This window comes from Manduca sexta, chromosome 16 (assembly GCF_014839805.1).
Source record: "Manduca sexta isolate Smith_Timp_Sample1 chromosome 16, JHU_Msex_v1.0, whole genome shotgun sequence".
Lineage (NCBI taxonomy): Eukaryota > Metazoa > Arthropoda > Insecta > Lepidoptera > Sphingidae > Manduca > Manduca sexta.
In genome coordinates, this window is record NC_051130.1 from 11745165 (window position 1) to 11759956 (window position 14792).

Below are 14792 nucleotides of genomic sequence, written 5' to 3' on the forward strand. Positions count from 1 at the left end.
TAATAGCTAATCGGTTTAGCCGCCTCAGTCCAGCTCTAATGCCGTTAAATTTATTATCGGACGCGAATCGTAAAGCTATAATTCCTTTTTTGAAAACCCCGATATTTTATTGACCTTTTCGCATGTTAACGAATGTTATTTAAATCTTCGCTCTGATAATAAAATGATTGAGTAATTATTTTCCAAGTAATAGTTTTTCCAATCTACGTAAATTTCATTTTTATTGCGTATTCAGTTTTACATGACCCCATACGTAACGAGCCTCTACAATTGAGAGTAGTTAGCTCGTTTCCCCGAAAAATTAAAGGCAGGATTGAATCCAAGAAATTCATTTCGTCAGCCCTTTTCCACTAGGCTGACATAAAATTGAAGCCTGTACCTACCAGTAAATCAGTTATCCAAGGTAAATATAAAAAAAAATGCTTTTAAAAATTATCTCCTTTTGACTCCAGAACATAAATCCCAACACTAAGTTCTTGATTTTAAAATTAAAATAGGACTTACAAACATAATTTAGGTAAGTAAGTACTACTTTTTGTATATAAACGGAGAATAAGGTTTATAGCATGGCCGCGTAAACAATTTACTCTGCTCATTGTATGTGCACATATTTGCTCTTGGATATTTTGATGCGCTAAATATGCCTGACAGACTTATCTCGGTTTATATTATGATACATTACTATAGGCAGCCGTTTCTTGTCACCTCTTCTTTGATGGCACGCTAATTCTCGAAAGTTGTAAGCCTCTAATTTCTTGTACACCCCTCCTCTATACTTTTGAATGGCAATTTTTTCAATATTTTCGACATTTCCTTAGGGGGCACTACATGCTCCGGCGAGCCCCCGCAAGGCCTGACTACAGGTACATTTTCTATAGATAAAAAGCAAAGAATAGTAACTAACAGCGTGACTATAACATACGTACTGGGAATGAAAAAATATATATCAATAAATAAGGTAAAAATATTAGGTAACCTATGAAGCCAATTGCCTATAAATTCTATTATATTAAGTTTATTTTTTTAATCAATTATATCATACATAGTATGCCTCTAAGACTCTATTCCATGCCCAGCCCGAGCCATGACTATGGATTGTCACTTTGCGCGATTCTTAATTATTTAATCAAAGATATGAGCATGTATTTTTCGATTAATTAGTAGAGATATCAGAATCTTCCTCCAAAAAAAATTTATTTTTATCTTTTATTTATTAGGCACTGAACCAATGTACAAAGATACTTAATCATGTAATATACAGTAGGTATGCATAATAACATTTTAAAATGTGTACACGGTACACAGCACATACATAATAACATTATGAAGGTGCAGGTGCACCTCCCTAAAACTGATCTTGGCGGCGCCCATGGCCATGATATATGGATTTCTAGCTATAGTTTAGAATCATATGGAATTTTAAGTCGTCGCAAACGTCCTTCGTATATCAAATGTAGACGTGATAATTTCGATAAGGGATATAAATACGTCCGGGTTTTCAGTACTATTGTAAAGATAAAATAAACTGAAGATCAATATTTTTATAATTTTTATTAAATTAATATCCGTGTATAATAAGTATCAAATCTGACGTCAGTTAATTAAAAAGATAAATTGTGACAATAATAAATATAATTGCAAATATGACATTTCAAACTAAAATTAAAGAATCTTTTAATAAAGATACAGGCACCTAATTGTCTTTTTCTGTATCTAAGCAATAATTACAAAAAATTCAAAGTGCGCAATTTATGCGTCGCTGCAGTTTTTCAGAAAGTCGAAGAGATTATTTTTGATTTGCGTTTTTTTCCGAAATTACTTCTACGATTCTGAAAATTATTTTCGTTATAGGAAGTTAATGTCCCTATATATGCAATAATCTTTTTATCATGGGAACAAACTTGTCCTTGGCGGCGCCGCGAACAGTTATAGTATGGTAATAAATACGTCTTAAGTCGTGAATGTCAATAAATATGTCGACTTATTCTTATTACCCACAACATCAACACTTTTAACAAGTATTAAGTAATTGGGATTCACGCAATCCTTTTGCCTTAGTACGGGAATCGAACGCGTGGACCTCTCCATTCTCAACTGATTAACCTGCTGTGCTACTGTAACTACCAAATGTTAATTATATTTAAATATAATATGGTATACTATAAGAAAAAAAATATTATTTAAAGTCATATTACAACAGTTATTAGTTTTTAAAGTAACTTACAAACTCAAATGATGTTACAGCGCCATCTGTTACCGTTTTTAGTTAATTTATTATTCTACAATATCCTATGTATAAACTTTAACTCTTGGTCTCTCGTGGCTCGCCGGCGAGCCAAGACAGCTACATGACATTTGCGTGTGTCACGGGATTATAACCTTATATACTACATAATAAGGTTAGCATTAAATTCTATGAATTGGATTTCTTATTCGTTGTATAAAAAAAATAATCATCGGATTAAATAAATAATTTTACTATGAAAACTAAATTCTTAAAAGGTCAACATAACAAAGCCCATCTTATTATTGAATATAGATTAGAATTTTCCAGAAATCCTAACGAGGTACATATGTTTATAATCACGCAAATTATTTTCGGCTTTATGTTTTTGCATACCTTCCGTAATTAACATCAATTATTAATTAGGCCTAATTAATAAACAATAATTATGTAAATAATAGTAATTAGGTACTTACTAATTTTTACAGTTCTCAGGGTCTAAAACATAATTATTGTGATATTAACCTACCTAAATATAAATTCTAGAAAATGTGTTTCGTTACGCGTTAATCGTATTTTTGGAAGTTATCTACTTAAACTTTATAATATGTACGAGCTTTTGCTCGAGGCTTTGCCAGCGTGTAAGAGTTTTCCGGGATAAAAGTCCCACTATATATATTTTCCCGGGATGATTTTTATGATACTTTAACCGTTTACACAGCGCACGCAACGAAAATTCACAAAAAAAATAAATTGTCTCCTTTTTGCATTGACCCTTTAGGCAATATTTTTCATTGATGGTATATATTATATTAGTGAACGTAGTCCGAAATTTTTAAATTTGTGCGTAACAAGCCTCTCGCCGGTAGATGTCGGTAATTTTTAAAGGTACTTCATTAGTTTGGCTATTCCTCCAAAGATGGCGCTGTAACTGCTAAAGCCATAAAATTCATTCGCATATTTTTATATTATAAATTATGCATTCATTCCACATACGTTATCCCACATATCGCCATTGTTATTTTATTTCTTTATTGTGTGTAAATAGGTATACATTAAAACCAATTTACTAACGTTTATGAATGCTGGTGAAAGGGTCCCGGATATTAAATATGTGTATTCGTGGTGAAATGTACGCGATAGTGGGCCTTTACGCGTGGATAAGCTGCTGGTGTATAGCTACAAATAATCAAAATATAGTTCATTGCCTGGGTACAAATACATAGGTATATTTTATGAATATGAGAAATCTTAAGATTTTAAGCAATCGACTAAACTGTATGACATTGGGAATCAATGGTTTGAACCATAAACCCAATCTATAAACTCACCATAAGGTCCGATTTACTTTAGCAAGATACAAAACCCATATGTTATTATACTATAAATTTTATTACATAATAAATTATTTACATTTATCTTCGAATGTTATTTCACAGTGATGGATATGATCCTAATGTCTTCATAAGGTTTGTCTGTTTTAGGATTGGTCTTCACACTGCCGATGTTCTGAACGACTTCCATCCCTCGCACCACGCGACCGAATACCGTGTGCTTGTTGTCTAACCATGGCTGGAACAAATTGGAACATTTCACTGACTAAAAAATTTTTTTTTTTTTTTTTAATTTCTTATAAAATAAGTTTTTATTTCTAAGTACAAAAATGGGATCAAGTGTTTCTCATAGGGGTTGGGATCGAGGTTCCGCTATTTGATACGTAGTTCGCCCCCCTAAAAAAATCTATTATGTGTTCGTGTATTTTTTCTATTGTACAGTGACAGTTTGCTATTGTTTCATGTGGCGATATTATTTATGGCTGGAACAATTTAGAACATTTATTTGTAACGTAAAGTAACACTTGCTGTTGAGTTTTTTTTGTCAAATGCCCAGTATAAAGTAATCTCCTTTCACTAATTCCTATTTCTTTCCTTTTGTGAATAGCGATCACCTAATATTACGTGATTAATTTCCTCGTGATGACAGACATAAAGTTAACAGCTAGCGACCGGACCGCCCGGATAGCGACCGCCGTATACAAGGTGTTAAAACCCGCCATAGTGGCCCACCTAAGGTTGGCGTTCTGGGATCAGCCTGTGTATATCCGGTACCAACAGGCCGGCAAAATTGTGTCGACTACCGAGGGGTAATGTTGTCTTGTCAGTCGACATGCTATTGAACCCTACTCTACTTACCATCAGGTGCAATGGGATCATTTTACTATGCTCGTAAAAAGTATTAGGAGGCTGTCCATATTTGAAGACGTTAAATCTACATTAGTGTTTGTACGTATTATTTTACTAGTGATAGGTGTCTCATATATGAGTCCACCTGGGTAGGTACCACCGCAATGTATATTTCGGCCGCTAAACAGCAAAGTGTAAACACTGTTGTGTTCCGGTTGGAAGGACATTGTAGCCAGTGTAACTACTGGACATAATAAGACTTAATGTCTCAGGATGGCGAGCGCAGTGGAATAACAAACAATACTTTGTAATGCAAGGAACGGTGTTTCTATTGTTTATGGTCGGACGTATAGATCGCCATAGGGCGAGCGGAAATCTCGTCTCGTCATTTAAAGAATAAAAAGGTATGAGTGTACGTACGGTGGGCGCGAGCGTGATGAAGAACTGGCTGCCGTTGGTGTTGGGGCCGGCGTTGGCCATGCTCAGCGTGTAGGGCCGGTCGTGCTTCAGCTGCGGGCGGAACTCGTCCGCGAACTCGCCGCCCCAGATACTCTCCCCGCCCGTGCCCGTGCCTGCAACCAACACAACGCATTCATATTACAATCTTAATAATAATATTCCTCCATAAGTACAGACCGAGAGAGTACTCGCAAGGTGTATAAACCCCAACTAGAGTAATGTATCTTAAAGGGACCTCTAAGTGTTGGATCCATGTCCCCACGCAAGCCTTCCAAAACGAACCGGCCTTTATGCCGTGATTTCCCGCAGGAAAGATACAACATAATAATAATATCAGCCCTGTATTACATACTTGCCCACTGCTGAGCACGGGCCTCCTCTACTGAGAGGGATTAGGCCTTAGTCCACCACGCTGGCCTAGTGCGGATTGGTAGACTTCACACACCTTCGAATTTCCTATAGAGAACTTCTCAGATGTGCAGGTTTCCTCACGACGTTTTCCTTCACCGTTAAAGCGCACGATAAATTCACAAAGAATACACACATGATTTTTTAGAAAAGTCACAGGTGTGTGTCCTTGGTATTTGAACCTGTGGACATTCGTCTCGGCAGTCCGTTCCACAACCAACTAGGCTATCGCCGCTTTTATTCTTCTTCTATTACAATCTTACGTTAGGGCAATCTAAGAACGGCCTGGATCATTTCTATCTACAATGGTGGCTAGTTTTGGGCAATATGCAAAGATTTAGATATAATTTTTTTATACATTTTTTAATAAACTACCAAAATACTTCTTATTAAATATTCTGTCCAATAATGTTGATTGTAAATTAAAATGATATTCACTTTAGGATGTCATACGGAATTAACGGTTTAGTGGCTATTTCCAGTATATAATGAATGAAACACTATCCCAATAAAAAAATGTTAAAAACCAAAGACAAGCTATTTCAGAAATGATGATTCTTAATTATTATTTTTTTTTGGTATATACAGCTTTTAAAAGTTCTGGGCTTTAAAACGTAGTTGTAATTATTATTTTCCAGAGTATTCATAGACACAAGTACATCACGCCTTTATCACCGTAGGGGTAGGTAGAAATGCAACTAGGACACCCACTTTTCAGTTTGTGTATTCTGTCCCATAAAGTGATAAGAGGTGAGCCTATAGTCATATCGGACACAAATTTCAAACTCCGAAATTGATGCTCAAAAAAAAACCCAATATCACCTTGCCCGACCCGTGATTTTAACCCGGGACCTCATAGAAGTGTTGTTTCGCACACGGAATAGAATTACTCCACCAAGGCACTTGCATAGTGCTACAATAAAATTAATTTCCTAGTACAATACTGTATAGTGGCATTTAGTGCAATTATATCGTTACTTATGGCGTCTCCAGTTGTATAATAAAATTTAGTGCAAATTAGTGCAATTTAGTGCACCCCATACCAGTAGGATCGCCAGTCTGCACCATGAATCCCTTGATGACGCGGTGGAAAATGTGTCCATTGTAGTATCCGTTGCGCGCGTGCACGCTGAAGTTCTCTGCACTACGTGGCACGTCCTTGCCGAACAGACGGACATGGACGTCGCCCACCGACGTGTGGATTATCGCCTGCTCGTATATGCGCTGCACACCTGCAAAAACACAATAGTGATGTAATAAAAACCGGTTATAACGACACACTGGTAAAAACGACTAAATGGCAGTATCAGCAAATAAAAAGGGTATCTTTGAAACGATATACGAATATAGCGTCTAGATTAGATGGTCTCTTCAATGTCATTATAACCGGTTTTTTCTGTAATTGATATACTGAGTCATTTTGACATTGCGTTTCTAAATAAAACCATATACTCGTCTTCACCTTTGCTGACATTATGCCTAACGAATATTTTCACCTAAAATACTAGTTTCAATTTCTGATTTTTTTTTTATCATTTTGTAGTTCAATGCGAGTATGGCGTGTGCGTGAGTGTATTTCTGACTGAAAGTATAGCGTTGCCGCTGCGACGAATTCTCTAAGAGTAGTAGTAGTGGATTTAGGGCGCGTAAAATTAAAATTACTTTTATTAATATTTATTTTGTTCGAAACTTACACTTTTTTAATTTACATTTACGGCTCAAGTAACTTATTGTAAAGTGTTATTTCCAAATCGTTAAGTGTGTGGTTTCATTGTCAAAATGACACTGTATAATAATATCAAATTTCATTTTTATATTGATTTTAAATGTCCTTCCCACTGAGCCATTTACTGGTGGTAAGATGCTGGTATCCAGGATCCACCCCGATTGGCGACTACCGTACAAAAGGTGTCAAAACCCGCCACAATAGCGCATAGTGAATAACATGCCAGCGGCTAGCCTATACAAGAACAGGTGATCTCTGACATGACTTTTTTTTTGAGCACAGCAAACTTATTCCACTGCACCTAATGGTCAATGGTCACCGGTCTACACAATTATGCCGGCCTGTTAGAAACTCTCAAGTATGGCAACGCAGTCGCTGGATTGTCACTTACCTTGCCCCTCCGTAGCGGATATAATATCCTCCTTCGAAGGCTTCTCGTTAAATATATCTCGATCAGCATCAGGGCTCTTGATGTCGTCGGGACTTCGCTGCGTGAACAAATAGAAGCGGTTCTTCTTGTACGCGGTGCAGAGGAGCGTCGGGTCGATCTTGATGTTTAACAATGTTGGGTTCTCTGAGCCTTCCATCTCGAGTGTGGTGGCCACTTTGGGCTGGTTAGGGCGGCCCTGAAGAGAATATGTCAAGGTTAATTAATTAATGAGTAACTGTAGAATTCAACCTGATTAGTCAATTAATTCGATTTTTTAATGAGTAACTGTAGAATTCAACCTGATTAGTCAATTAATTCTATTTTTGAATGAGTAACTGTAGAATTCAACCTCATTACTCAATTAATTCAATTTTTGAATGATTAACTGTAGAATTCAACCCGATCACTCAATTAATTTAATTAGTCAATCAAAGCTACAGAGTTGTAAATGAAAATAATAATTTAACAATGATAGTTTGAACAAAAAAAAAAAAAAAAAAAATGATCAGTTATATATTGAAGATTATTTGACAAATATTTTCTAATATGCCTCTCTTTAATTACCTAGATGACGGCTGCATCTTGACGGGTTTGAAGTTAGCCACAACACACGTTCTCTGTACGTTATACTTTTATTCCCCCTTTCCTGTCAGCCCGAGCTCGCTACTCGTACTTTGGTTAACCTTATGCCTTATATTGCATGTTAATTTTATTTCTAATGTCTGTAGTTATATAAGTGGTATAAGTTTTATTTAAAAATAATAATTATTATTATAATAAATTATTTGACGTATGATAAGTGCAAGTTTGTTCATCTACGTTATAAATAAAGTATTTTATTTATCTATGATCACCTGCTAGTTCTTTGTAACGATGAATTTATAGCCATTTGTGACTAACTTCAAGCCGGCCAAGATCAAGCGGCTGTATTGTACCAGTTAACATATTAGACAGGTAATATACAATTTGATATTTACACTGACTCAGTGACGTAGTTTTATTACGGTAAGATTGCGGTGCTGAGGTCTCGGGTTGGATACCCGAGCCGGATAGTGATATTGGGTTTTTCGTTTCAGCCTGGAGTCTAGAATTTTTGCTCGATATGGTGAGAGGCTCGCCCCCTATCATTATGGAACGGAATACGAACGGCGAAAAGTATCAGTTTGCAGTTTTCTCTGCCTACTCCTTTGAGAATAAAGGGATGAGTGTGTTGATGTTTGATATACACATTTGATTTCATTTAAACAGAGTATATGTACATCTAATTTCATTTTAATTTATTGTAATGATGGTCATAATTAGAGATCGTAATTATGCAACATGAAATAGAGAAAATATGCTATTAGCGATGAGAATGGCTTATATAATCCCGTCCAATGGCGGATTTGCAGTCCTAGCCGCTCTAGGCCCAAGTCCATGTGCCGCCCCGTTTTCAGCAGCCAAAATAGTTATTTAGGAAGATTATAATCATAATGTACGCGAGCCTTTAATTAAGATACTCTCCATTTCAGTTATTTCTTGTAATCATCAGTGTTTTTTGGCCCGATTTATCGTCTGGTCGCCATAGGCCCGGGCCTACTGGGCTTTAAGGCAAATCCGCCACTAATCCCTTCTCTAGTCATAATGTTACCTTCCTATGGCCCTAGTACTCCTCACTTATCATGAAACAGGTAATTCTTTCTGCCATTCCGTACCTGGAAGAGTGCGAGATGTAGCGGTCTCAAATTCTCCGGCTTGCCGAGCATGGCGACGCAGCGGTTGGTGGTGAGGTTGACGATCTTCACGCCCAGCATGGTGGCGTACACCACGAAGTGTCCGCTCGCGTCGAACAACACGTTGGCGAGGTGCACGGAGTCCGACTTCTCCAGGTCGCGCTCTGCCGCCATCCTGAGAGTTGGTGTGGGATTGGTGTTGGAGTTTATATTTATGAGAGTCACAACTCTAGCTTATATAAACTAAACTCAAGCCGTCTTATTCATAAACATTATTTATCTAAGGACGGAACATTGCTATGTTTCGAAAACTGTTTCAATTACTTCTAACCTGATATAAATACTAAAGTTTGTAAAACAGCTTCGACGTTAGAGGAAACGCAGAAACAGCTGAACAGATTTTGATGAAGTTTGGCACACGGATAAACCATTTCCTGGATTAACACGTAGGCTACTTTTTATATCGGTTTTATATAAATGACATTGGCGTTGTGCTGCGGGACCTTTGTAACAGGTAATACTTCTAACAAGACTTTTAAAACAACACAGAATAAATATAATAAAGATGACTTGTATCGAAAACGTTAACGCGTTTCCTTACCTCCTGCCGAACTCCATGTTGGGTAGCTGCTGCGTCTGATGCTGCAACTCCTGGAACCGCTGCAGGCTCTCGTCCAGCACCTTGTGTAGTTTACCAGTGGCGAAGTGGAACACACGGACCTACAACAGAAATGATGCATTTGTCCTATCACTACACAATTAAAGGACAAACTGCTTCATCTTGGGTAAATATAAAACGGGACTGTTATACCGAAGAAACTTTTTAAAGCAGTCGAAGTCGCGGCAAAGGCAAGTTTGTTTATTATGCTTCCGTTGTTGCGAAGATTGCAGCCTTTATGGGCAAGGTGGGAATGAATGCCATGAGGGCTACAAAGTCTTCGAAATGTCTGGAGTAAAAATTAAACAAAGTTATCCCGAAAAATTCCGTAAACTACTTTTATTTAAATTCCAAACATTTGCGTAAAAACATTATAATAATAATAATTTCTTTATTTCAAACAGTTACAGTCCATAATGTTAGTTAGCTTAAATAACTACGTTAGTCATCATCATCATCTCAGCCAGAGGAAGTCCACTGCTGAACACAGGCCTCCCCCAAGGATCTCCACGTCGACCTGTTGGAAGCGGCCTGCATCCAGCGACTTCCTGTGACCTTAGCCAGGTCGTCCGTCCACCTTGTAGGCGGTCGTCCGACATTTCGCTTGCCTGTACGTGGCCTCCACTCTAGAACCTTTCGACCCACCCACTACGTTAGTATGATATTATAATTAACTAGCGACCCGCCTCGGCTTCGTACGCGTGCAATGCTGACTATTTAATGGATGTTATTATACATATAAACCTTCCTCTTGAATCACTCTATCTATTAAAAAAAACGGCATCAAAATCTGTTGCGTAGTTTTAAAGATTTAAGCACACATGGGGACAGAGAAAGCGACTTTGTTTTATACTATGTAGTGATACATCATTTATAATTTTATTTTACTCACCTTTCTGTCCAAACTGATAGACGCCATCTTCTTACCATCCGGCGAAAACGCTAGCCCTGTCGGATAAGTTTTATTCTTCACGAAATCGAACAAGTCCGTGTCCAACTTGGATTCGAACCTGACGTTCTTCGGGAAGCAGTACTCGTGCTTCGGGCCCGTCCAGTACTCGACTATGCCCGCCTTGTCCACCGACACTGCCGCCTCGAACACCGGGTTGTACTTCATGGTGACCACGGGCTTCTGGTGCAGCGTCTCGAATGTGTGCAGCGGTGTGCCCAGGGCCTGCGTGCCGTCGAATATGTGGATCTTGTTCGAGTTTTTGTCGGATCTGTTGGGATTATAATATAAATAAACTAAAGTGAAACTTGAAGGCCTCAATATATATTATTGCGTCAACTGAGAAGTCGTGTCATTTAATGGTTCCAAGACATGCAGAAATTATTAATTGCCTTTCAGTTTAATGATGAAAGAAAAATCTTGAGGAAACCTAAGTACTTGAGAATTCTCTGCAAGAGTTTAGAAATCTACCAACCAGCAATTTGCATGATGGACTAAATCGTCTCAGTAAATCCGCCTATTGATGGTTGGTCTCTCATATGTGAGAGTCCGCCTGGGTGGTTACCACCGCAATGTATATTTCTGCCGCCAAGCAGCAGTGTGTAGTCACTGTTGTGTTCCGGTTTGAAGGACATTGTAGCCAAACTACTGGACATAATGAGACCTAACATCTCATGTCTCAGGATAACGAGCGCAGTGGAATATCAAACAATACTTTGTAGTACATGGTGTTGGATGGTGTTTCTACTATTTATGGTCGTATCGCTTATCAGGTGAACGGCAAGCTCGTCCAGTTATTAAAGCAATAAAAAAAAGTTGTAAAGAAGATTCATAGCATAATAATTGACTTGTATTATTACTCACATGGCTAATGCAGATATTGGGTCTCCAGCGGAGTGCACCCACTCCACTCGGTAGGGCTCAAACTCTATCGTCATCATGTTGATCATGTCTGAAATATTAATGTCATAGTCAATTACTGGATTTTGCCGCTTCTTCTGCGTGCACAAGTTTTTCCCGGGATATAAAGTAGCCTATAGCACTCAGAAGTAATGTAGCTTACTATTATTGAAAGAGTTATTCTTAATCGGTTCAGTAATTCCAGACATTATACCCTTTTTTTTTTGTTTCCCGGAGAAAGGGTTTTTCACTCCCGCCCAGTTCTCGTGGGTGGGGGGTGGAGGGGGCGGGGGGGCGTTTCAGGCGACAGGACAGGGCAGAGATATAAGTATCTGTATCTGAATTGGCTATATGACAATGTAAATATAATCGCATTAGGTGTAACTCCTGTAAGATCATATTTAGTAAATAAATAAAATTAAAAAAAAAATAACTTCAAATTTGGCATCTTTGCCGTTCGATCCCTAAGCACGGTTATTTCATCAACCGCAATGAGTTTTCTAATAATAAAATACTCTTTTTTTTCTGATTTTTCCTTTAAATATGCTGTAAGACACAGCTTGCCTAATTCATGTTCTAGGTCAACGGAAATTAGATAGATTTTGATTCGCTTGTAATTTCGCAAAATATGCGACATGAACGGCAGTGGCGGCCCTAAACGATATTAGGCCCAGGGTGAGGCAAATAAGTACCACGGTCTTAACAGTTTCGTCGCTAAAATTACAAAAAAGGTCCTCTAAGGTGCCGCGCGATGCCCCTGTAAGGGCGAGGCCACGGGCGATTGCCCGGTTCACCTCCCCCAAAGGCTGCTTTAGATAAACAACCATATCTTTTCAATACGTCAACTTATAAGTTTGATTTTCACAAATGAAAGAGATCGCAGACCCTAGTATTTGATATAAAAGTCAACTTGATATGTATACATGTTCCTGAGATGAAGGATCTTACTCCGCAGTAACCCTGTTCGGCGCATTAGATACGGCTACGGGCTTCAAACAAACACAGACAACAATGTGATCCTATAAAGGTTTCTTTTGAAATACGGAACCCTAAAACATCAGTTTAGGCTTTTACGTCTACGTACATAATTAGGTATGTAAAATTTTAAAATAAATAATAACCAATCACAATCGAATAATCGATTATAAATCGTTAAAACATTGTACTGGTAACACAGATAAAAATCGACACTTTATTAATTGGCAACATTACATTACCGTAATGTCAAACGAAATGAATCAACATGGGCGATATTAATATTACCTTATACCTACGCTTCTACAATTTGATAAAAATGGGACGGCAAAAAATCATATTAAGGTATGGCTAGATGTAAAATAATTAATGTACTAATCAGAACTGCACCTACCAAAATTAACGACGTCGAAAACTTTGACGGTTTTCTCGGATGATATTGTGCAGAGCAACGACCCCGTACTGTTGGCGGCCACGTCCGCGATCGGCGCTAGGTGACACCGGAAGTGTTTCACAAACTCTATGCCTTCGTCCTAGAATTTAAAATTAATATTGACTGTAATTTTTATTAACCATTCATTTGGAACCACCTATATAGTATATTAGTAGGATTCTTGTATGTTGCTTTTATTCTTTTTGTAGTCTTTGTTAATCATACAAGACTGATAAAGTTTCTGATTGTGCTACAACCAAGATAATACTGTATCTCCTAAAAAATATTCAAACAAATACTATCAAACCCAAGCAATAATAATTATTAATGATTACATAACCTCAAAAGAACAATATTGTGAGTGAATGTATGTGGCACTTAATCTGAGACCAATGGTGTAGCTAGCTAAGGTCCCAGATGTCTATAAAATAGCAAAGTCAAGAAAGGTCTCTAATTAAACATTTTGATAGGTACTAATAATGCGCTTCATTAGTTTTGATAGGCAGGTAACCTACAAAAAAAAGGTATGGACCTGGGGGGCCCTTGTCACTGACCCTGGTGCCCTGCACCACAATAAAACAGCAAAGCAAAAAAAGGTCCTTAGTTAAACTTTTGGTAATAATATGCTTTATTAGTTTTCATAGGCAAATGAACTACAATTAAAAGATCCAGGTCATGAGAGCACCCTGGCCTATAGACTCGATGCACTACCATTGAGCCCAATAGTGTTGCACCCCTGCCTGAAACTTCTGTATCTAAATAACTAATCAAAATATTATTATTACCTGTTTCTTCCAAAACTTGAGGTGGCCATCTTGACTAACAGTGATAATGAAGTCAGTTTTGGTTACAACCACATGAGTGACCACATCTCTGTGCATGTAACTATGTTCATAAGTTTCTGATGACGGGAGATTCTCTATGTACAATGATTCAAATTCTAACACTGCAATGAAATTATAATATAATTATTCACAAAGCTGCATATTCTAAATTATTAGTTTTAAAGGCATTTTAAAAAAGGTGAACACTTTTAATTATATTAAATAATAATAAAATAAATGATAATTAAATATTTGTAAAGTTAAATGGTTTGTTGATGAATGGAGTAAGAATGCAATAATTTTGTGATTCATTGATAGTTAAATATAGTTGTTTAAAAACTAATAAAATTACTATTGCAATAGTTGTAAGAAATTAACTAACAGTACTTGGCTTTAAGAGAAATCTACAATAGATCTCTGGGCCGATATCAATGATAATAATGGTGTATTGTAAAAGTACATATAAATTATTCTAGCTTGAAAACACCTAAAACTGATATAATTACAATAAGAAATCCCATGTCTTTTTAATTTTTTTTCCAAAGTTATGAATATACACAAAACAATCTATTTTACATCTAATACACTGTACATGGTCCCATTACCCATACAATTTACAGTCCGTATTATATACCCTAGCATCCGAAATTTCAAATATAGAAGATCGTACATACCTTTTCGTTTCTTCGGCTTAGGTTTTGTTGCCTCAGATGGCATTGGACCAATCCAATTTTCCGATTCCTCAGCATCGCCGGGTGTGTCCTCACTTCCAGGTCTCTTCTCTGATGTCATTATTCATAAAAAAATCATTAAAACCCTAAAATAAAGTTTTCCTTTAGATGTAAACATCAACACATGCTAACGAAGTTACTGGAAAAATGACGTAAAATAAAATATGCTTAAAAATAAAA

The 14792-nt window shown here is 37.2% G+C and overlaps 1 protein-coding gene across 1 annotated transcript; it reads right to left on the reverse strand.

Annotated features, from left to right (window-relative positions):
• Nucleotides 1-3595: 3595 nt before the first annotated feature.
• On the reverse strand, nucleotides 3596-14792 carry LOC115452080 (peptidylprolyl isomerase domain and WD repeat-containing protein 1). Its single transcript, XM_037439192.1, has 11 exons — nucleotides 14556-14792; nucleotides 13843-14003; nucleotides 13019-13157; nucleotides 11614-11701; nucleotides 10693-11020; nucleotides 9744-9862; nucleotides 9125-9317; nucleotides 7392-7626; nucleotides 6318-6506; nucleotides 4828-4979; nucleotides 3596-3796 (listed from the first exon to the last, which is right to left on the reverse strand). Exons 1-11 carry the CDS (start codon nucleotides 14671-14673, stop codon nucleotides 3653-3655), a joined length of 1866 nt encoding a protein of 621 aa, XP_037295089.1. The 5' UTR covers nucleotides 14674-14792; the 3' UTR covers nucleotides 3596-3652.